Source organism: Danio rerio, chromosome 5 (assembly GCF_052040795.2).
Source record: "Danio rerio strain M-AB ecotype USA chromosome 5, GRCz13ab, whole genome shotgun sequence".
In the NCBI taxonomy this organism is placed as follows: domain Eukaryota; kingdom Metazoa; phylum Chordata; class Actinopteri; order Cypriniformes; family Danionidae; genus Danio; species Danio rerio.
The window spans coordinates 60,724,531-60,750,000 of NC_141025.1; the positions used below are offsets into that span (position 1 = coordinate 60,724,531).

General features: G+C 34.9%; 1 protein-coding gene across 9 annotated transcripts in view; it reads right to left on the reverse strand.

Annotated features, from left to right (window-relative positions):
* Positions 1-2,695: 2,695 nt before the first annotated feature.
* The window catches only part of fbxw5 (F-box and WD repeat domain containing 5), a 23,479-nt gene continuing 704 nt past the window's right edge, over positions 2,696-25,470 (reverse strand). Inside the window, exons 2-11 of one of the 9 annotated variants that reach the window (XR_015490068.1) lie at positions 22,205-22,400; positions 21,268-21,425; positions 17,813-17,996; positions 17,577-17,725; positions 15,639-15,938; positions 13,191-13,374; positions 12,770-12,917; positions 9,779-9,991; positions 3,313-5,579; positions 2,696-3,228 (exon numbers count right to left, since the gene is read on the reverse strand). Coding sequence is in view for 3 of the 9 variants with exons in the window: in NM_213319.3 (NP_998484.1) it covers positions 5,309-5,579; positions 9,779-9,991; positions 12,770-12,917; positions 13,191-13,374; positions 15,639-15,938; positions 17,577-17,725; positions 17,813-17,996; positions 21,268-21,425; positions 22,205-22,391 (1,794 nt within the window). In the remaining 6 variants the exon portion in view is untranslated. Of the gene's footprint in view, positions 5,580-9,708; positions 11,453-11,495; positions 12,980-13,147; positions 13,375-14,394; positions 15,004-15,157; positions 15,983-17,484; positions 17,726-17,812; positions 17,997-21,267; positions 21,426-22,204; positions 22,401-25,470 lie in introns of those variants that run through there. The other 8 variants (XR_015490069.1, XM_087251620.1, NM_213319.3 and 5 more) reach the window with 8 other exon arrangements.

Genomic DNA, 25,470 nt, shown 5'->3' on the forward strand with positions numbered 1-25,470 from the left:
CATGTTGCTTTGCTTTGATATCAGCCTTCAGCTTATCTGCATTTCGGGTTCCCTCATCTTCCTCTTGAAAATATTCTATAGATTTTCTATAGACTCTTTTCACATTTCCGGGTTTCTAAGTAGCGGAAATCCTCATAGTTGGGTAAACTTAAGAGTGCAGTGAATGTGAGAGTACAACAAATTATTTTTTACAATCTTATTTGCTCAAACAACAAAAGAAAAACTCCAATGATGCTATCAACACTTTCAGAAAAAGGAAAAATAATTGTGAGACTGATGACAGCAGCCAGAGGAGAGAATAATGTCAAATTTACACCTCAAATTAGAAAATTAGAAACAACTCGCACAAGCCGTAATTATTTTTTTTCTCATTTGAAGCAAAGATGATATAATGCATACATAGATACATATAAATGTTCATATGTTTGAAAAAAAAAACTAAATATTAAAAAAAACCTATAGGGATTTGAGATGCTGTTGACCGTTAAACTCATCATAACAGGCTTGTGAAAAGGGTCCATTGGGTGAGTTTCCTGGCCAATTAAGAACAGGGATACAAGGGTCCTCAAACCAGGCACTGGTAGCTTTGGGACTGTGTGCAGGTTCCAAGTCCTGCTGGAAAATAAAATCATCAACTCCAAAAAGCTCGTCAGCAGCAGGAAACATGACGTGCTCTAAAATGTCCTGGTATAGGGCTGTGTTGAATGTAGACTTGATAAAAGACAATGGACCCACACCAGCATATGACATAGCTCACCAAACCATTACTGACTGTGGAATCCTCACACAGGACATTAAGCAGCTTGTCTTTTGTGTCTGTCCGCTCTTCCTCTAGACTCTGGGATCTTGATTTCCAAATGAAATACAAAATTTGCTCTCATCTTAAAAGGAGGACTTAGGACCATTGGGCAACAGACCCGTGCTTTTTTCCTCTTTAGCCCAGCACAGATGCTTCTAGCATTGTTTTTTGGTTCAGGAGTGGCTTGACACATGGAATTCTACAGCTGTAGCCAGTGTCATGCAGACGTCTGTATGTGGTGGTTCTTGAAGCTCTGACACCAGCCTGAGCCTCAGTCGCCCTTGCTTGACAATCTTCTCAAGGCTGCGATCATACTTGTCCACCTTTTCCAGCCACATATTAGCTTCCTTTTAAAACTCTATTAATATACTTAGAGACTGCACTCTGAGAGCATCCAGCTTCTTTCGCAATTGCCTTTTGAGACTTTTCCTCTATATGGAGGCTTCCAATGATGCTCTTCTGCTCAACCGTCAAGTCAGCAGACTTCCCTATGATTTTGAAGCCTACTAAGCCAGACTGAGACAATTACAAGGCTTTGCAATAATTAGCGGACTAGATTGAGACACAGGGAGCCTACAATGTTGAACGATGTCATGATATTCTAATTTGGTTGAATACTAGATTTGAGTTTTGTACATCTTTAGTCCATAATCAGTCAAAATAAAACAAATGAAGGCTTGAAATATTTCACTTTGTGTGTGGTGAACTAATATAACACAAGTTCCTGTTCTAATCTTTATTTTTTTTGGCACATTCAATCGTTTCAGATTTGAACATACTTTCCATTTTATGATTTAACAATACTCGATTACTGTAACAATATATATATATAGTTTTTATTTATTTCTTAAGCAGTTCTTTAACAATCTTATTCTAAAAGACTAAATAAAATAACAATTTCCACATTCATTTTTTTGGACATTCTTACATTGATCACTAATAGGACAAAATATAAACGAATAACAATAAGGCAAAATAAAAGTTCAAATGGAATCTCATGATTATAAAACACAAACATTAAAATGAAGACTTGTATTATCTATCTTTTAAATTGAAATGAATTTGTTTAGGTGGCACGGTGGCTCAATGGTTAGCACTGTTGCGGGCTGGGCCAGTTGGCATTTCTGTGTGGAGTTTGCATGTTCTCCCTGTGTTGGTGTGGGTTTCTCCACATGTACATAAAGACAAGAGTACATGATGTACTCTTTAGTGTATTTTTAATTGACATCATGCCTCTTCATTGAATGTTACAAATTGACAGCAGCCCGGACAGCATGGTGGCTAAGTGGTTAGCACTACTGCTTAACAGCAGGACCAGAAGACCTTTCTCTGTAGAGTTTGCATGCTCTCCCTGTGTATCTGTGGGTTTCCTCCGGGAGCTCCGGTTTCCCCCACAGTCCAAAGACATGCGGTACAGGTGAATTGATTAAACTAAATTGGCCATAGTGTATGTGTGTGAATGAGTGTTTCCTAGTACTTGGTTGCAGCTGGAAGGGCATACACTGAGTAAAACCTATGCTGGATAAATTGTCGGTTCATTCCGCTGTGGACCCCTGATAGATAAAGGGACTAAGCCGAATGACAATGAATGAATTTGTTAAACCATAAATATTATGTAAATCATTTTTACATGGATTACTTAAAAAAAACACACTGGAAAGTGTGTGAAAAATAAATCAAATGAAATACGATAATGGAGTTAATAGATATAAAATACCAAAATTATAAATAACAGTATTTTTGTGAATGTGGATCATTGTAATGTATGTGGGTTTTTTTGGGGGTGGGGAGATTTGTTAAACCATTTGTTTCAGCAATAAACATAATAAAAAGAACATACTCTTAAAGGTGTGGATTTTATTCTTTCTTTAAAATGAAATAAACAAATACATTGCATCTGATAAAAGAAAAGTGTTTAATAGATCAAATCAATTTTACACATTTCACAATTCTACAAAATCTAACGATGCCGAACAAGCAAAGGTCGGCTGGGAAAATCCGATTCACAAGCTCAAACAGAGAACCAGGTTCATTGAAGCAAAACTGATGTACTTACAACCGCACAGACAAATGCAGGAAACTAAACATTAACTGAATTATTCCAATGATCAGACATAAATTAAGCAACCAAATTGAAATCAATAATAAATCGGACGCAGCCATTACAAAAACACACTTACACACGAGTAACAGATTGACCAGTATACAGATGAGCTTCATATATGGGGGCGCATTTCATGACATCAGAGATAACAACCTTTGAAGAGCACCTTTGCTGAATATTTACGGCTGGTAAACAGTGTGAGCTAAAGGGTTAGTTCACCAAAAACGTTCAATTCTTTTGAAATCATCCTTTACTCACTGTTAACTTGCTCCATTTTTTCCTACAGTTGAACACAAATAAAGATACTTTGAAGAAAGCTGGAAACCTGTAACCATCGACTTCCATTGTATCTGTTTTACCCTACTACGAAAGTCAATGGCTACAGGTTTTCAGCTTTCTCGGATGAAACAGTGGGTTCATTTTTATTTTTGGATGAACTATCCCTTTAAACATGCCTGATATTTTGTGTTCAGTAACAGCTACATTAGGTTGTATAATAAAATTGATCATGGAGAAGGAAATAGTGTACAGTCAACCAGAGCTTTTCTTCTGGTTTTTGGTGGTTTTGACAATCCAAACTGCAAATATTGTCACCCTTCACTTTTTAAAAGCCTATTCTTTCTTCTTAACACAAAAGAAGACAATAAATGTCTACTTTTGTGTTCAACGCCATGGTTTAAAACCACAAGGGGGAGAATAAATAACGACTGGCTGAACTATCCCTTTAAATATAAAAAAAACCCTGCCACCATAACAGAAGCACAGCAACAGTGCATTGTTAAAACAAAGTGATTGTATGAAGCAGACAATGACTAAATGTTCAACAAGTAGGCTTTTACTGTTTTTGGAATTGTCAATATATTACCTGTATGCCAAAATACACAACTCATTTCATTAATAAAGGCATAGTTGGAAAACCTCGGATGTAAACACTTGCATTGTCATTCTGTAGCTTGTCAAACTGAACCAAAGCTATGACACATCATTGTTCCTCTGTAGGTTTGTTTTCCATTAGTGAATATTTGAATGATTTGATCACATTCTTGTTCTTCAGACCATCAAGTATTTTATTAACACATATTAAACAAGGCGCTGAGAAAAAATAAATGTTAAAAATGTGCAGTCATGCTCACGCAATCAAAACAGTTAACTAGTTTTAACAACTGCACACGTGTGAAAATAACCTTAAAGGAACGCTCTATTTTGGAAACTATTCTTTTATTATATTATGGCTCCTTTTACAGCTCTCCTAGAGTTTTGCCATTATTGAATCCATTCAGCTGATCTCCGGTCTGGTGTGGAACATGTTTAGCTTAGCTTAGAACATCGAATCAGATTAGACCGTTAGCATCTTGCTGGAAAATCATCAATATTTTTTTTTGAAGCTCGACTATTCTATTATTAATAAGAAAAGTTGTTGTTTTCTAGGTGGATATGGGTAGAAACTATAGAGCAAATTTCCTAAAGAGAGAATAGCTAAACTGGCCAAGAAGATATCAACTTCTCATTTTCCGTTAGCCTCAGTACACAATATAACAACAGAGGATCAATTTAAATGTCATTTTTGTGTAAGACACTAACAGTCTAATCTCATTCAATTATTTATGCTAAGCTGAGGTAAAAGGGCTCCCACCAGATCCAGAATCAGCTGAATTGATTTAAAATCAACTGTAACTCTAAGGGAGTTATAAAATGAAACATAATATATCAAATACACTGCAAAAAAAGAGTTTTTGTTTTGTTTCTAGTCCAAATAACTAAAAATTCTTATATCAAGAAGCATTTTATAGGTAAGCAAAACATAATGTCTTGTTTTGAGAAATAATATGCCAATATTAAGTGAGTTTTTCCTTAAAACAAGCAAAATAATCTGCCAATGGGGTAAGCAAAATATTATTGTTTTTCCTTTTGATATAATATTAATTTGCTTACTCCTTTGGCAGATTATTTTGCTTGTTTTAGGGACAAACTCACTTCATTTTAGCATATTATTTCTTAAAACAAGACAATATGTTTTGCTTGTCTTGACAATTATTCTTGATTTAATATTTTTTTTATATTTGGACATCAACAAGACAAAAAAAATCAGTCAGAAAAGCATTTTCTGCAGTGTAAACAATAGTTTTCCCTTAATATCTTTCTTTATATTCTTGTTTCTTTGCTCTTGGAGTCGCATCCCATTGATGTTCACCTTCCATGTTTTTATCCATTTGTGGTGACGTTTAATAAAAAAACTGATTCTCAATTCATCTTTCAGGGATCTGGTAGATCACAGTACATTCTTTAATAGTGCCACTAAGCATCTTCCTCCTCCCCATCCTCAATTTCTTGACCTCACACATGACCTTCTCTGCTCACGGAGTGTCAGTCTCTAGGGTTTTGTTATAAATGCGCCGGTGTGATGGTCAGGGCTTACCGTTTACGTTAATACTTCTGTGGCCGAGCAAGGAGGAAAGCAGTTTGTGAGCGCGAGATGGGGGTCGGGGGGCCTGGCTGAGGCGCACCATGCGCGGTGACCGCCACACTTTGATGGTGGAGTCATCGCTGGCAGAAAGCAGCAGCTCCTGGTCTGCTGGACTGAAGGCCACTGAGTTGACCACGTCATCGTGTTGCAGGCGCGCTAGGCAGATATTGTAGTGTCTGTCCCATATGTAACCGTGCTTGTCCTCTGCACCACTGCACACACAATGACACTAAATGAAAACATCTAAAGGTGTTATGAGGATTCTACACTTCTACATTTTTTGTTTTGTACTGGGGTTAACCTATAAAGATGTGGAAGAAAGTTGTGACAATTGTAGGTTATAATCACACTGAATTAGAATATAAAATATGATGTTGTTACATGAATACTGCCATGATTTTTTTAAAAGGACACACGTTAGACAATGTTTACTGCTGTTTCTTTACTTGCCACTCGTATGTTTGATTCCCTTTGAATTGCATATCCGGAGGAAAACATTTAGCTCAATAAAAACAAAAATGTAGGTGCAACTAGAAACATTTAATCTACTTCTGAGAATCAGTAATTTGTTAATAATCCATTTCCATTGAAATACTGCTGTTATATCCCACTTTTAGCATACTGTACTACACATATAAGTAAATATTTAGTAACTTGTAAGATCTGATTAAGTTGAAACATTTTAAAACTAGGCATCACACTTGCTGACTTTGTAAACGATGGCAGAAATTCCAACTTCCTACATCCTGAAAACACTAATAATGTCTGACACTCTCAGACTGAATGAAGTCATACACTCTCTGGCCACTTTATTAGGCACACCTTACCATTTTTTGCCTTAAGAAGTGCCTTAATCATTTGTAGCATAGATTCAATAAGGTACTAGAAAAATTCCTCAGAGACTTTGGTCCATTTTGACATGATAGCATCACGCAGTTGCTGCAGATTTGTCGAATACACATCCATGATGCGAATCTCCTGTTCCACCACATCTCAAAGGTGCTCTATTTGATTGAATTCTGGTGACTGTGGAGGCCATTTGAGTACAGTGAACTCATTGTCATGTTCAAGAAACCAGTCTGAGATGATTTACACTTTATGACACCTCGCGTTATCCTGCTGGAAGTAGCTATCAGAAGATGGGTACACAGTGGTCATAAAGGGATGGACATGGACAGCAACAATACTCAGGTAGGCTGTGGCGTGGACACAATGCTTAATTGGTACTAGTGGGCATAAAGTGTCCAAGAAAATGTCCCCCACACCATTACACTACAACCACCAGCCTAAACCATTGATACAAAGCAGGATGGATCCATGCTTTCATGCTATTGATGCCAAATCCTGGCCCTACCATCCGAATGTTGCAGCAGAAATCAAGACTCATCAGACCAGGCAAAGTTTTTCCAATCTTCTACGGTCCAATTTTGGTGAGCCTGTGCGAATTGTAGCCTCAGTTTCCTGTTCTTAGCTGACTGGAGTGGCACCCGGTGTGGTCTTCTGCTGCTGTAGCCCATCCGCCTCAAGCTTGGACGTGTTGTGCATTCAGAGATGCTCTTCTGTAGACCTAGGTTGTAACTAGTGGTTATTTGAGTTACTGTTGTATTTCTCAAACCAGTCTGACCACTCAAACCATTTGTGCCCACAGAACTGCCACTCACTGGATATTTTCTATTTTTCAGACCATTCTCGGTAAATCCTAGAGATGGTTGAGCGTGAAAATCCCAGTAGATCAGCAGTTTCTGAAATACTCAGACAAGCCCATCTGGCACCAACAACCATGCCACGTTCAAAATCATCTTTCTTTGAGTTGCTGCCATGTGATTGGCTGATATTTGCGTTAACAAGCAGTTGTAACTGGTGTACTTAATAAAGTGGCCGGTGAGTATAGTTTAAGCTGAAGCATCTTGCCCTAATAACAAAGGCTATGGTAAGTGTTGTCTGTCTGACTGCCTTTGACTTAAGTTAAAGTCATGTAAAGCTGCCATTATTTTTTCAAACTGGGCTCTGTAATGGAGTACTACATGGTAACTTAACTTAAAAAATTAGATCAGGTAATCTAATAAATTTAAAACACAAAAACATGATTAAATAAACTTTAAGTAAGTCAGTGAAGATTCAATTAAAAAAGACTAAACATTTATTTTATTTTTTATATATTCTTTAAATTTAATACATTTAGGGCTGCACAATGTATCGTTTCAGCTTCGATATCGCAATGTGTGAATCTGCAATAGTAACAGGATCAGCAATGTCAAGTTGGTATTAAGAGTTGATCAGCACCACAGTTCAAAATGTGATTTTTGGGGTCATCACAAAGTTTAACCCCACAATAGAGTGAAAGATTTTCATTTGGATATGTATTTAAAACTTGTGACTTTTTAAGATTTTAGTAATTTTAGTTTTACTTAAACCAAGAGCTTAAAATAGTATATAGACCAAAATTAATTGTCTTTAATTATTTATACAATGAAGAATCTACACTATACAATGTTTTTATATATTATTGTTGAATTTCTGTCCGTCACTTCTATTCTACAGATTAATTCATTTGTATCTGTTTAATTGTATTGTATTTGATGCAGATACTTCTCTATAAAATAATTCCAATCAAAATAAAATGATGAATTCATTCCAAATAGAGTTACAAGTCCTCTTGCGAAATGATATTTATATCGCAGACAAATTAAATATCACAATGTCAGCTTTTGTCCAATGTCATGCAGCCCTAATTAAATAGTTATCCTCTTGAATATATTGAAAAAATTTTTTCTGGCTTTACTGATCCAGAGAAATTCTCAGGACTGAAAAGGCTTGTGTTTTGTCATTTCTGTTAGTTTCCATAACATCATAAAGCTGCATTTTGATCTGACAGATAAAGATAATTGTTGCATTTCCCATTATTATTGGTGGTTTATATTCTTAGATAGAACTTTTACTGCCATCTACTGTTGGTAATAGGACCAGATACTAATCTATTATCTTAAACTTGATGTGACCGACTAAATTAAAGTTTACCCAAAAAATAAAATCTCTGACTCACTTGACTCGATCAGTTTGAGGTTTTTTTAATGTTGACAATATTTTGAAGAATGTGGAAACCTGTAACTAGCCCTGAACAGAATCTGTGGACATTTATTGCTAATTCTGATAAGAATTTTGTAAAACTAATAAGTAGATTTATGTGGAATGTTTTTGGTAGTATCACAACTAAAAACTTAATGTTCGAAATTAAAAAATAATAACTATTTAACTTATTTAATGTTTCCAATGCAAATCCAATTAGATCTACGTATTTTGTAAAAAAAAAAAAAAAAAAAAAAGCAAGTCTCTTATAAAACTGATCTTCTAAAAGACAGAAAATATTACTTTACAAACTGTACTGTAAATAAATCATAGAAACATTTTCATTTATGTCAATAACATTACTGAAACTAATTAAAAAACTCAATAAATAAACTGGGTTTACTACTGGGTTTATAAAATGGGTTAAAAATATATGGAAATTTCTGCCCGCACAGTTTCTGTGTGGGCCTACCTGTAACCACTGACATCCATAGAGGGAAAACAAATACTTTGGAAGACAATGGTTACAGGTGTCCAAAATTCTTTAAAATATCTTCTTTTGTTAGCAAAAAAATAATAATAATAATACTTGTAAGTAACAATGATGGCAGTATTTTAATTTTAAGGTGAACTGTCCTGTTTCAGAAAGTTTTTTAGGGCCACAAAAAAAAAAAAAAGAACGGAAAAAAGCTAACATGCTGAAATGCACATAAGCTCATTATATGCATTCTGTAAGTCAAATATCATGGTAAGTAAGCACTTGCAATTATCTTAAAAGCTTAATTATTCATGTACACTACAGTACACTTAATAGTTTTAATTCTGGTTTTATGTTTCCAATCCTCTACTTATTTCAAACATATATGACTTTTTTTTTCGCTAAATACAAAAGAATTACAATACAAAAGTTTGCGGAATGTCGGTATCTAGTTGATAATTTTGTGTCAATTTTGTCACATGTGGAAGGTAAGTAAATAATGACAGGATTTTAAACTTTTGTTGCACTATCCCTTTTAACACTTTAAAGAATGTGATGACAAATTAAATGCTACGGCCACCTTTTACTTGTTCCAAACCTGTTTGACTTTCTTTCTTCCCTTAATCACAAAAGAAGATATTTCGAAAAAATCTGGAAACCTGCAACCGCTGACGTCCATAATACTTGTTCTTCCTACTATGAAATTCAGTGATTACAGGTTTTTGGCTTTCTTTAAATCCTCTTTATTTGTGTTCCAAAGAATAAAGAAACTCATATTCTCAAAAACAAGGTTTGGATCTATTTGTGTGAGTACATATTTATTTTTGGCTGAATAATTTAGCATTGCTGATACAATGTGTATATTACCTGGCGACAAAGTCTCTGCTGACATCGAGGAAGATAAAGAAACACTCATCATTTGGTGTGAAGGCCCGGTGAGCTCGAAGGCTGCGGCGCTCCTCCCTCAGACTCTTAAGATCAATCACATGCAGGTCTATCTCCTCTGCGATTGGTGGAGGGGACATGGGGTCCGAGATCACACAGCCTGCTGGCCATGCTCGACTGTTCACGTACAAGTACCTGCAAGCAGACAAATACTGAATAACAGCTGACACTTTAAAGGGCACCTATTTTACCCCTTTTACAAGATGTACGATTTTTTTGTCTCTCTGAATGTGTCTGTAAAGTTTCAGCTCAAAATACCAATTAGATCATTTATTATAGCCTCAAGAATCTGCCCATTTGGTGTGTGAGTACAGTGTAGCTGTTTTTGTAGCCTGTGGCTTTTAATGCAAATGTAGTGTATATACTGTGTAGACTAAAAATTCCATAGCAATTTTACTGTGTTTATTACAAACATGCTGCTTTAAAAATGTCTAAAACTTATAAAAAATCATACAGAGTTGTAACAAATATTTTAAACCCAGTTTATTTGCAAATATTTTCTTTAGACAATTGTGTATGCATGTTATTAGAGAAACATGGCGTCTGTCAATCAATTCGGTGAGCGGGGAAACTGCACTCCTTCTTCACGTTGCGGTGGGCCTCAAAATGGGAGGTATTTGGATTTTATTTTAACGTCAGAAATTTAAAAAAAGATATTTGTTGTGTTTCAATCACTAGTATAACTGTGCACACGCTATACATAGGCATGACCCGGTATATGATTCAGACAGTATGATAACCTTGGATAAAAATATCACAGTTTTACACTTTGAATGAATTTTGATTACTACTCTAAAATATATTCCTTTTAAATGTCTGGGTAAAAAAGAAAAAAAAAATTCCCCCTTTGAACATGCTGTTTTGAGAAACTTTTAAAATATTTTGAAACGGTAAAGTAAACATCTAAATAATTCAAATTAATCATTGACTTCTGCTGTTTTTATTAGTTTCAAAAACAGTGATTTCTTTACGTGTTAAAACGGCATCTTTGGATATCTTTTCTGCTGGAGATACTGTTGTCCTAAAAATCAAGGAACGATATAACAAAATTTTGGCGGTTTTAAAAAATGGATTATTTCTAACTGTGGTATACCTTCTGTCCAAACAGCTTACAAAAGTTGATTTTCATCACAGGTGCCCTTTAATTGCTAATGCTTCCTTGATTTTCCATAGTATTTTGTGCCTCTTTACGGACTCATGGTTGTTCTGGTTTAAAATAGAGGTGTTAATGTGCACAATCGACCAACTAAAAGCAGGTCTAGTTATGTGCCTATGTGGGTTCAAACTCTTTTTAAAATCTTACAAAAATTATTACTTTCAACATACATATAAAAACCACTGACTCTATGCCTTGTTCAAACCTCCATCACCCTTCATGATAATTTGCTTTTGTATAATATTATTATTATTCACAGTATTATTTATTATTTGAATATTTACATTTGTTTAATAAAACAAGTTAAGAAGGTCCACCTGTTGGGTTTTGGAGACGCATGCGTGACTAAATGGGGCATAAGTACAAGAGGTGTTTGGAATAGAACTTTTTTGTTGTTGTTTTTTGACCACACTTCGGTATTATTGTCATTTATTCGTTTACTGGAAATTAAAACTGAATTTAGAAATTGTTTTATTCGTTTACTGGAAATTAAAACTGAATTTAGAAATTGTTTTAAAACAAATCTTTGCGCTTAACAAACAAAATTAAATATGTAGGCTGATGGATGTCTTCAGCAGAGTGTGTACAACACCATTTCCTTACCCCAAAAAGTAAAGGAATAAAAAGTAAAATAAAGAGGCCAAATGGAGGAAGCTCATTCTGTATCTCCGTGCAAAAGATGGTCTGTTCAACTGTTTTCACGGTAATGAAGCATTCAGTTCTTGCACTTACATAGTCCACCATGTAAATAGCGAACGCGCCATGGTGGGACGCAACTGACTTTTAAAGGGAATGTGAGACAATTCTCCGATTGGTTCACTGTATCTTTTGCTCTAAAACCCCCATTATTCATTAAAAATATAAGCACAACCCTGTTGAACCATGCGAAATGGTGTAGTACGTATTTTCCGCCCTTGAAATAGCAAGAGTGGATTCGGACATGTCTTTAATTCTTTTGTGTCACGTACTTTAGACTTTGCGCCTAGAACATTAAAATAGAGCCCTCAATGATTTCAACCTATTTTTTTGCAATGTTGTACTTTTTGTGCAGATGTAAACATCTTGACAATATACAACACAAAGCACCTATGTAGGAAACACTTATCAATGTACAAATTGGTGAAACACTTTCAAGGACCTGTATCTATGTATGTTTATTTTCAAAAACTTTCCAGTCTCTAGATATTTTCCCTTGGAAACTCTGTTTGGTATCACTTTATTTTGACTGTCCCTTTACCACGTTTTGTAGATTTTAGGTTACAATGCAACAACATCCTAGCTAATTCTCATTAGAGTATTGGTAGATTGTGAGGTTGGAGTTTGGATTGTAAATTGACATCCACATGCAAGGTTTCTTACAGTCGGGAGAATGAATATCTGTTGGTGGAGTCTACTTACACTCTAATGATAATTAGTTGGCATGTTGTTCCATTGTTGGGATGTAGCTTATAGCCAACAAAATGTGCAAAAGTGAACCTGTTTTATATCATTTTAAAGACACTGATTAACTACAACGTTATAAGTGAAAGCTGGTTACAAGCCATCTGGACACACAGTATTTCATACAGTAACATACAGTAAGCCTGAGGAATTGACTTTTCTTGAATGTGTGCCATATAATACCATCCTGCAATCACTCTAGCTTTGCAATTGCAAGGTAACATCATACTCTAATGTACTAAAGCTGAATGAACTTGCTAAATAAACTGCATATCAGTCATCTGCTGAATATCACAGACACACACACAAGCACGCACCTATGGTCAGGTGACAGCCCCATGCCGATGATGTGGCCGTGTATGTCGATCACATGATCCAACGAGTCAAAGAATTCCTCAGAACTGCGCTCCTCGCCCAAGACAGGACCACATGTTGTCATTTGATCAGGCATAATCCGCTTGATACCTAAAACACACATCAACTCAATATGAACAGTTCATCCAAGTCACAGGTATCAAACTCAGTTCCTGGAGGGCCGCAGCTCTGCAGAGTTTAGTTCCAACCCTAATTAAACACACCTGATCAAACTAACTGAGTGATCTAGGCTTGTTGGAAACCTACAGGTAAGTGTACTGAACCAGAGTTGGAACTAAACTATACAGGGCTGCGGCCCTCTAGGAATTGAGTTTGATAACCCCTGATGTAAGGAATAAGCGGATTAAACAATCAGCAATTGACCTATTTGGTGAGGGGAATATGTGAGGCTGCCAGTGGTGAAGAGCAGATAGGTCATGTCCTCTCCTTCTCCAACATTTGAAGGAGACACCAGATTTAGTTCAGGAGCTTTGGTGCGTCTGCTGCCCATCAGCCTGGCCACCTTCGTCTCTAACTCTCGCTCACGAGTGGCTATGCTCTGACAACCCTAATGACAGTAAATAAACAAACCGTCAATGTCACTGTAAACAGTTTTCCTTAATCATTTGCTATGGTTTGTTTTCTTTGATTAAAAAAAAATATATATATATAATGTGGCTTATTTTCGAACAAAATATGCAATTGTACTGAAATACTAATAAAAAGTAAAGTGCATGGATGTCCATGTTGTCTTTTTTTTGAAAAGCAGAGGCCATTCTTAGGCTACGGTCATTGATGTGTCAACTGATTTCACTCAAAGACGATTAGATTCAGTGTTAACTCGCAGCTTTCATGCTTTTCGTATTTTTTATCAATTTATACTGTATATGCTACCAAAAATATGATATCTGTCAGGAATGAATGATTATACTGTATATTCCATTACGCCCACATCACTGCTTTTGAAAAAGCGATAACATCATTATAGTCATGTTTACTCAATTAAAACACTTTGTCCTTTTCTCCATTATGTATTCTGTGTCTTTGCAAGCATGTGGAAATAGCCCAAAAATGTATTCGCATTTGCAATTTGGCAAATGCAAACATTAGAATGCATATTTGCAATTGTGCCACAGTATGTAAAATACATCAGCAAAATATGCACAGTATGCAAAATACACCAGCAAAACACCAAAGATTCTGTACAAGATTTTAGTTTTTTCTATACTGTAAAAAAGTGAGACATCAAATGTAAAAATGACTTCAACGCCTAAAAGAATGTTGCTTCTCCAACGTAATATACAGTTGAAGTCAGAATTATTAGACCCCTGATTAATTTTTTTCCAATTTCTGTTTAATGAAGAGATTTTTTTCAACAAATTTTTAATAACCGATTTCTTTTATCTTTGCCATGATGACAGTAAATTATATTTTACTAGATATTTCAGGACACTTCTATACAGCTTAGTGACCTTTGAAGGCTTAACGAGGTTAATTAGGTTAACTAGGCAGGTAAGGGTATTTATTTAGGCAATTCATTGTATCACGATGGTTTGTTTTGTAGACTATCGAAAAAATATATAGCTTAAAGGGGATAATAATTTTGATTTTGAAAAACTGCTTTTATTCAAGCCAAAATAAAACAAATAAGACTTTCTCAAGATGAAAAAATATTATCAGACATAGTGTGAAAATTTCCATCATTTGGGAAACACTTTAAAAAAAGAAGGGAAAAAAAATCAAAGGGGGGCTAATTATTCTGATTTAAATTGTATTTCCAAAAACTTTAATAAATTACGTTGAAAGTCAATTTTAGTTCATTTTTCACATTTTCATTCTAGTTGTATAATTTCAAAATCATGGAGTAGTTCACCCAAAAATGAAAACCATATTATCATTTACTCATAATCCACTCTTTTTTCTGTCCTCTGTTGAACAGGAAAGGAAGATACACTGAAGAATGTCGAAAAATCTTCCAGTTTTTTTCTTCCTACTACTGATGTTATGTGCTAATTTTTCCCCAACATTCTTCAGGTCAACTTGTTTTGTGTGCAACAGAAGAAAAACATTTAGAACCACTATAGCAGGTGTGCACAAACTTTTTCTTATGACGGGCCAAAAACCAAACTTAGGGCTGGTGGGTCAAAAGTAAATATAATTGCCATTGGTGATGTCCTAATTTTTTGACTAGAAAACACTTTATTTTGATGGCACGTTTGTTGAATTTAAGTTACATTGCAACTAATTCTCATTAGATTATAAGTAGACTGTTAGGTTGGGGTAAGGGCTAGTTTAAGTTGGCAGTCTACTAACACTCAAATGGACCATCAAAATAAAGTGTTACCAAACACTGCTTTTTATTCATAGTCATTTGTTTTTTTTTTTTTACATTTTATAATAAACTTATTACAGTAAAAAAAAAAAAAAAATCTAATTTATAACAGAATTACACTAGTTTTTGCCTTGATTTGCTTGCCAATGTATTCTGCACAGTTTTCTATCCGTCGAGTGACAGTATTTACATTTTTAAAAAGCTGATTCATTTACAACATTAAAGTGAAACATTTAATATCAGTTTGGTTTTTTGTAACTCAGCAATAAAACAAACAAAAAAGGTTACATTAAATTAGAAAATGACAATCTCTCTGTTAAAAGCCTCGACATCATACACACTCTTCTCGCAGATGGGATGGTGGGCCAAATCAAAGGTTACAATGGACTAATTTTGGCCTGCGGGCTATACATTGGGCATCTCTGCACTAGAGTGAGAGTAAATGTGAGGAAATTTACATTTTTGAGTGAACTCTCCCTTTTTCTTTTCCTAAAGCTTACATGTAAAACATGATGCAGCCCAGACGGTTTCAATGAGGGCAGATGTGCTGCTAATCTTTTTTCTCCTCGCTCCTCTTCCGCATCATCTTCACCCTCCTCTTCACTGTCTGTATTTCCCAGATCAAAGAAGAGAGGCTGGTGCTGCTGCGTCCGCTGGGCCTGAGCTTCATAGTCCAAAAGAAGGTCAGGGGAGTCGTGTCGACGGCAGTGGGCCACCATCACAGTGCGGATGGTGCTGGCATTTATGTTTTGGATTTTAAAGAGACGCTTTACCACATTCACGTTTTCTGACTCAATGCCCTAAACATGGAAAGGGTAACACAGTGTGAAAAGTTGAAATATTGCTGAAAAGCTACATAATTTCATAACCAAAGGCAGACAGTTTATTTTTTGTTTTATTGTCATTACTACAGGCTTTTATCATTAATCCATGTGGAAGTTTATCAACACTGGCCTGTGTAATAAAAAACCTTTTTTAATGAAATGAAAAAGAAAATACATGGCCAGTAAGAAATATATGCTTTAAAGTTCTTCATCTACAGGTAACTCAGGAACTAGCACATAATGTCTATACCAGATGTGTCTTTTGATTTTGTTGACACTCAGGAATAGTTGGAAGTTGTCTACACTTTATGTGAAAAAAAAACAAACAAACCATGACCATTTGGAATTTGTCAGAAAGACCATTGTAGACCATTTTGAGTGATGTAAACAATAACAATGGTCCTAACAAATTTCCTGTTTTACATTTTTAATTTTTATAGCTTCTGAGAATCAAAAAGGATGAAATGATCTATAAAGAACAGAAAGAAAGCTGCTTTTGTGCTTTGCATAATATTAAAATGGTTTTCACTTATTTTGCATGACTTTAATGGTCACTATAAGAACAACAATAGATAATAAATTTACCTCAGGTTTTGGAAAATAAAAAAATAAAAAAATCAGAGGACTGTTTGTGTGGCTGTGAAATGCTTCCTATCCCAGCTCGATAGTGTTTTTCAAACTTTAAATTTAGCTTTTCTGTCATCTAATCTTAAGCCAAAGCTTGTAAAATGTATATTATCCTTCCATGTTTACCCTAATTAACAGGCACAGTGGTGACTGTATTTGGCAAGTGATTGGCAGTTGATGAGTGGGAAAGCAATAACATGAGTCTGTAATATAGTCAAACCATAATAACAGGTGTAAAACAATGCCATGAAAATATTGATCAATGGAAATTAAATTTAAAGAAAAACAAAAATTCCTCACATTTCATGACTTTGACCAGGGGTCACCAAACTTGTTCCTGGAGAGCTGGTGTCCTGCAGAGTTTAGCTCCAACCCTAATCACAAACACCTAAACATGCTAACCAAGCTCTCACTAGGTATAATTGAAACTTCTAGGCAGGTGTGTTTGGTTAGAGTTGGAGTTAAACTCTGAAGAGACATCAGCCCTCCAACACCGAGATTGGATACATATAACATATATGAAGAGTTAAGATGCAAAAACCTCTAAATTCTGAAATTTTATTCTAAAATGGACATTTATATCAGGTTCTTGTGTATAGTTTTAATAATTTCACAATAAAGTGTTCTTAGTTCTTATAAGTTCTTTTCATGGTCTTTAAAGTGAAATAACTCAACATAAACAAAGAAGGCTGAGAATAATGCTAATTTTTGACGAAAATTTCAGAAAACACTTAAGAGGTTTTTGCATCTGACCTCATCATATACAAATAAATTCTCTGACTTTCAATGTGCGGAAGGGACTTTTTTTTAAAATCCAAAATAAATCCAGAAATTCCATGACCTCAGGGAAGTTAGTTAGGGTGCTTGTCATATGCTGTGCCGCACCACACGACACCTAGTGTAGACACTTCTATTGTTAGTAACATTACTTGCATCTGCTCTAGACTCGAGAGTGTAAGACCAGACAAGAACCAAACATATTCAGACCTGGAAGGCATTGTTGAGCCAGAGCACCGAGCAGGAAGTCATGTTGCCAATCCAATGCAGGTTACCAGAAATAAGGTGAGTCTCATTCAGCCAGCAGCCAAACACATCATAGGGTTTATTTCTCACACGGGACAGCAGAGTGTAGTTGTCTACGGATTTAAAAACAGCACCAATCACTTATCAGCTTACAGTTACTGTTGATGTGTGAGGGCAATGCATATAATAGCTGTCTCTACCCAAACTGAAGACTGCAATCTCTCCAGCGGAGGAGTGATGTGGGCCCAGGTAGACCCCTGACACCAGCAGGAGTGTGTCATCAGCGTTAAACTGAGAGAACTGAGTGTAGCCCCAGTTATACTGTCGCATGCTGCAGCTGTGAACCAGAGAGATGGTGCCATCGGACTGCTCGGTGTCCCAAAGCTGTAAAAGCAGCAAATGTGAATAAAAAAGCAGTGATAATGCATAAATGAACATAAATCTATATTAAATCTTCAGACAGCTTCCTCTAGCGTCCACAGTTGCTCCTGTTGGATGTGGTTTAGTCTTCAGTTTCATTGTCCAGCCCCTGTGTATGTATATTATATTTTATATTTCGAAACTATTAAAGGTTCACTAAACTCTTGATTACTTTTTTTTTTAGATTTTAACAGATTTGTGTGTGTTGAGCATCAGTTAAGACAATGTTAGCACCTGTTAGCTTTAACTGAGGGAAAAACTGGATAATTTTGAGCTTTTGTGAGCTAATTTCAGCTTCCTGGTTTAAAATTATTTTTTAAGCGGGATCAAAATTGGCGACATATCGCAAAACAGCTAGTGCAAAGATAAGGCGTGGGTTTCTCATTATTATTCATAGCTGACTTTTCTTTTCCAATGAGAAGAACTGGCTTCTTAATTATTTATGACTCCACAGGCTTTTCGAAGGCAAGGTAGACCTGCCAGTGCCAAGCTGTGAGACACGTTGATGACTGGGTGAGACCGCGTCCACGGACCCACGGCACATAGTATTTAGCTGTGCACGAAGGGTCGTATGTGTTTTTTTCCATGATCCACAGGGTATGTTGCATGTTTTTCCCTGCAATGCTGTCAGGGCTGATACAGCAAAGCTGTTTGTGTGCAGGAAGAATTTTTAACGGTAGAGCAGTACGAGAATTGGAGAATGGCAGACGTTGTTTTTTATAAGGAGTTCGTTTAAATTTAGACACACCGTCGTGCTGCTGTGTTTGCCTAAATCCTCTAGATCAGTTCTTCCCAACAGGGGGGGTCACAGCTCACAAGGGGACCTCAGCAAACTCTGTGGGGGGTTGTGTCATATTTAAAAAATTTCTTAGCAGTGGACAATTAGAAGAATGATCATGTTTCCTTGGTTAATTTTATCACCTAGCTCAGTGGTCCTCAACCACCGGTCCGTGGATCAATTGGTAGCGAGCTGCACAAGAAATCCTTAATTATTTCCATTTTATTATCTGAGTTTGAATGATTTTTTTTTTTGAAAAGTCTTTTATTTTGAAAAATGACCAAACTCTCGCTTACGTCTCGGTCACTTGAACGCCCAGATTTAACCCACAATTAGCAAAATGAGTAAGAAACAGATGTATTTGGAAAGTGTTTTTACTAAGGGGAAAAGACCCAGTGAACTACACGCGAACTGCCAAGGTATGGATTTGCAACCCATTTGTCAACAAATCAAATGAATCCAGCATGGATCTGCAAGAAGATTAACTGATGGAGACCGCAAATGGGGACGTTCGCACATCGCGTATTTCTAGAGTTTGCACAAGTTGTCTGTTTCCAACGGAGATGCGTGGCATGCACGCACAAGCGGCGTGACGCGCTCACGCCAATGACTCCCGCAAGCTCACCATGAGTCATGTGACAAGAATTGACTGATCAGCTTCAGCTTGTACAGAATATTCATATTTCGGTAAGATTAGTTTTCTCAGACAAACACAGAACACCCAAACACTGCAGTCCTTTGTAATTTTTTCAATAGATAAAACTTGTATTCGAATGACAGCAATGTTTTGTCAGCTTGTCATCCACTAGGAAAACGGTTGATGGTCGCCTAGCAACCAACAACCTACGAAACACCCCCACACACACACCAAAAATGGAGAATTTTGTTCTCCACAAAAAAGACAGAGTCTCACTAATTCGCCACGCAGCAATCCTCACACTAATTGATAGAGTATAAAAAAATAACATGCAAGTATTAAATTGTAATAGCCTTAATTATTTTTCCTGTTATACATCAGTGTGAATACTGATATTTTTGTTATTAATTTTCAAATAGGGCACATTTAAAGGCCAAAGGTTTACGCTTTTCAGTTACAAATGGCCTACTGATGTTTTGCTTTATATTGTACATTAGGCTATTATTTGTGCATAAAGATATCTAGATGTAGTAATAAATATACTGTTTGTTTGAAAACAACAGTTTTTTGTCATTATTACAGCAAAGTTATAGAAGTGATTGTATCATTAAATGTAGAGGGGGCCTTACAATATTTTGGTTAATGGCTAATGGTTAGAATAGACAGGGCAACTTTTAATGGCCCTTTAAAATTTTAGATGTGTAATACTGTGCTGTAAGATGCCATGCCAACTCTCCCATGTTTGTTTGTTGCATAAAACCAAAATGCAATGTATGTATTTGTGTGTTTTTTTCATTGTATATATTGTTTTTGACATATTAGTTTATTACATGTATAAATAGTATGTTTTTTAATATAGCTGGACAAAAAATAGTGGTCATTAATTACTTTTAATAATCACTTTACATGGAGCCCTACCTAAAAACATCAAATAATTAATTAATAATTTTTTTTATTAATTTCTTTAATCATATATAAAGATTATTAAAAGAGTAAATGTGGAATATCATCAGCAACTGTTTCCATCCAAAGATGTGAATTAAATTTATGCGCAAAACAGAAATACTGCTAAAAAGACTTGCGAATAAAGCAGTGTTTCCATACAATGAGTCAAAGAGAACAAAATTGTCACTTACTGATTAACTTGCGCCAAATATCAAAAGTAAAAACGGAATTTACTGCAGTAGAAGAAGCTGCGTCAATCTTTTCTTTATTTAATAAATTACTTATTATTTACTTAAAAAGACAAATGCCGACCTGTAATAAGTGTGCGGTGGCATTTGAAGGCATGAGACACAGAGCACAGACGCTTTTGAGAATTCTGGAGGTAATTAATAATATTGTAACACTAATACTGAAATGGTTAAGGCATTTTAGAATGACCAAAACAAAATTTCAGATGTTTTACAATGTGCTCAGCCTGTTGGTTTGTCCATTCACACACATTTTTATCATCACACGATCTCCTATAAAAAATCACATGACTTTACTGCGCATACTGGAATTTGTTCAGTAAAAGTGTTTCTATCGTATGTTATGCACATTTTTTTTCTAGTATAATAAAACTTTTATCCTTTTAAAAGTTATGAGCTTATGATTTTTAAGCACATTTTCAAAAATGATTTGGATATGCGCATTCTAGCCGAAATAAAACAAATAAGACTTTTTTCCAGAAGAAAAAGTATTATCAGACATGCTGGGAAAATTTCTTTGCTCTGTTAAACATCATTTGGGAAATATTTATAAACTAAAAATAAAAATCAAAGGGGCTAATAATTCTGACTTCAACTGTATATGAAGTGGGCGGTAGGCAGTTTTACCTTAACAGTGCAGTCTTTGGAACAGGAGGAAAATCGATGGCCGCGGTGAGAGAAGGCTAAATGCAGCACCTGATCATGATGCTCCTTTAAAGTCTGAACCTCTACACAGGGGATGCAGTCATATAGCCGCTTGAACTCCCTGTACCACGACACAGCCGCTACAAACATGCAGGAAATACTTTGTTACTTACAAAAGCAGCAGAGAGTACTGCAACATGGTGGCAATCAAACAACATTACAAGTAGAAAAGTCTTTATTTTAATACTATTTTGTTTTATTGGCTATAAATTTCAGTTGAATTTTAGTTCTTTTTTTATGGATTTCGACTTCAGTTTTAGCAATTCTAGTTTAGCAAAAGTTAACAAAACAATTCCAGAGAAAAGTTTAATGTTTACACAGCTTACATTAACTCTTGAGCAAACTTGTTCCACTTAGAAATAAAAATAATTGTCCGACCAAGCACTGAACATAAAACTATACAAATGCAACTTATATAAAAAAGGAACAATTATTATGAAGAAATGCCTAAACTTCTTCATATTAAACATGTTTGGTTAAGCATGCCTAGTATACATTATTGGCAGAGGGAGAAAAAATAAAACTCATGTTTTATGTTTGAGATCTTTCTACTTATCAATATATAAGTAGAGATATGTTAACTCTGTACTCATACTAACCATTCGCAATTCAGATTTTCCCTTACAAAATGAGTGATTCATATTTCCATATTTTTGCTAATAATAATTTTGTTTTCAGAGAATTTTGTTAGTTTGATTTAACTGTAGTTTTTACATGTCATGTCAACATTTTAGTCTTAGTTTTCATTTACTAAAATAACCTTGCTTCAGAGAACTTCAGAATAATAATCATGGCCACACATGTACTGTATGTGAATATGTGCTAATAGAACTTCCATGTGGATTTACTGTTGTAGTACCTGGGTGTCGAGGCACAGTGCGTGGGATGCGATAGTAGCTGTAGAAAAGCTCCTTCCAGAGAAACTCATCCCGAGACACTGCAAACCACTGATGGCAAGTGAGTCCAGCGCTCAACACCGCCTTATGAGGGAGATGCAGGAAGATTTCCAGCACCAGACTGTCCGGCAAGCCAGGGCCACTTGCCATTCTAACATCCTGAGAGAGAGCAACATAAACCATGATTCTTGCAGGAATAGAAATCTATCAAGTCTCCAGTCAGTGGGTTGCTTGCTTGCAACTTGATGACTAAGAGTTCTTCGCTATCAATTCATATATGTAAGAAACAACGCCTACAATTTTCTAAAAGACATAGCCTTATGATCACACAATTACAGATTTCACATCTGAAGAATTCTTAAGTTCAGAAATAAAGCATCCTAGGTTACTCCTACTTATGTATTTTGAGGTATTTCCAACTGCAATGAATTATTAAAAAAAATAATTGAAATAGTTGAATCAAATTTTTTACATTTTAATTGTAAAAATGTAAGAATCTTTGGTAATTAGAAATGTTTTTAGTTTTGTTTTTATGTTTGTATCACATATCCATACTAAATATTTAAAACACATATAATATGTCAAATCAATCTTTTATTGTGCATGCAATAATCACAATTAATCTTTGCCCAGTACTAATTCATAAAATATATATTTTTGGACATGAGCTTTTCATCTATAGGGTATATGCGGAGCTAGTGTTTCTTCCCATACGGATAAACTTCCAGTGGTAAATGTGCCTTTTTTCCATTTTATACGGTTCCTTTAAAAGCATCGATGTTGCAATGTATTAAAATACAATCAGTTAAATAGACTTTGCCATTTATTAGGTTGCTCAAGTGTAAAATGAGACAAAAAGCTGTTTACTCGCACACGCCCGTCAGAATCAGCAGGCTAGCGCAGAAACTCCATTGAATATACTGAAGTTAAATAAATGTTCATATTTTACAGACACGGCAGGGAAAAAGTAACTTAGGGTAATGCTTCTTGTACAATATGATAATTTTAACATTTTTAATTTAACACTACCTTAAAATCTGAATGCCTCAATATGAATGTTGTTTAAAATGTGCACATCTAAAACAACAATAAACAAACAGGCAAAAAACTCCTGTGCCATTTTGTAAACAAACCAGAATTTAATGGGTTAAAATTAGGGCTGCGTAATGCATCGTTTTAGCATCAATATTGCATTGTGAGCATTCGCAATAGTCGCATCACAGCATCTGCAATGTGGAGTTGGGATTATTATTATTAATCAGCAATGAAGAATGTACAGTGTTTACATTTTACATTACATCTGATTATTCAGAAGTAGGGGCAGGACAATATAGCGATATGCATGGGGTGGTGCTTCTCATAATGAAGGATCAAACTTATATCAATATTGCAATTCTAAGAAATATATGTGCTTTTAATAAAAGAAATGCATCTCATAACTAACTTATAACTAAATATTTTCCCTCTTCATTTAAAAATTACTATTATTATCAGTAGCAAAATTTCTTAACAGTATCTTATCGTATTACTGTAACTGAATATCTGACTACTTATCTCACTTTTATCATTTATCCTTGCAATTTCTATGATTCACTCCTGTACAAGATTATTACAACTGAAATTAATGATTTTATTCTAAACAGAGCTATTAGGTCATCTGCCGAAATTGTATTCATATAGTGAAATAAAATACAGCGAAATAAAATATTGCAATGTCAGATTTTTCCATTATTGTGTAGCCCTAGTTAAAACTTTAAAAAATTTTTAAAAAAATTAATAAAGGTTTAATTATTACAACTGTTGCTGGAAAAAATTGAATCAGTTCAAGACGAAAGAACTATTAATATCTTTCTATGATCCATGAATATACATTTTTGTGCCCACTTTGAACCTACAAGTAACTTGATGCACAAGAGTTAAAAACTGATTACACACTATTTTTTCAGGGAAATCACCAAGACAAATTAATTGTAATATAATATTTAAAAATCAGGCGATTTAAACCTGCATGATGTACTGTTTCAACATTTTGACAGCACAATGTGCACATTCACAATTGTCACAATGCTGCCAATAGTTGACCAGGAGCCACTGTTAAAAATACTTAATTTGTAGATTCACTGCATAATTGAACAATAACAGAGTGAAAGTTTCTCATTTGCACAAAGGTTTTAAGGCATTGTACTGTATAAACAAAGTTCAAATATTCAGACATTCATAACATTTGTAGTTTTAATTAGATTAGTTATTATTTCTAAACAGAGCTATTCAAGTCATTTAATGAAATTATTTTTAATAATTTTATTAATTTTATTAATTTTGTTAAACATTAATTTCATTTATTTTGCAAAGAATGTTTTTTTCTTCCTTATTTTAGTCAGATTTACAACTGAAAACAACTATTTCCCAGTGTGATCATGGAAAAAAGTATTTAGCATGTTCTAGTGTTGTCTGACTGTTTAACAAAACAATGCACTTTTTTATTTAAACAATTCCATGCAAATGTCAACCTTGCCATAAAAAAGATTAAGTTTTCACCAAAATATCACAACCCTTTGTTGTTGTTTTTTTGTGTAGGCTTATATTTTACAGTACTGCAAAAATACTCTAAATGATTTCAAAAAATTATATTTGATTTAGCAAAGTCGAACAAGTGCCAATTTCCAATTTCAAACCAATTTCAAACTTGACTCATCCATAATGGAGAGACGTCAAGTCAATAAGCTTTTTCCCTCATAACTTGAAAAATGTCAAATTATTAAATAACATCTGTCTAGTCTTTGAAAGCTTCAAAAATTCAAGAATAGCGATTGACAGCGGTCTCATTTCTCTATTCTAATTTAAGACCTGACAGCTGTAAATTACGACTGAGTAACACAATCTCTCCTTCTCCACAAAAACTTGCCTAACTGAACCACATGTAAATAAAACTGACCAAATCGAGTTTCTCTACACAGTATTTGAGTGGATATATATAGTAGAGTGGCTCTAAATACTCTAAAAAGTAAAATAGCCAATCACATGGGAGCAACTCAGTGGATTTAGGTAAGTTGAGGTGGTCAAGCAGATGTTTATTTTTAGAGGTAAACAAAGTGAAAAGAAATCATGCAGAAAATTGATATCAGATTAAAATCTGCAGAAAACAACCATGTCACTGCAAAAAATAAATAAATAAACAAATAAAATAACTTAAACACCCAAAATAGGCATTAATGTTGAAATTATGGTC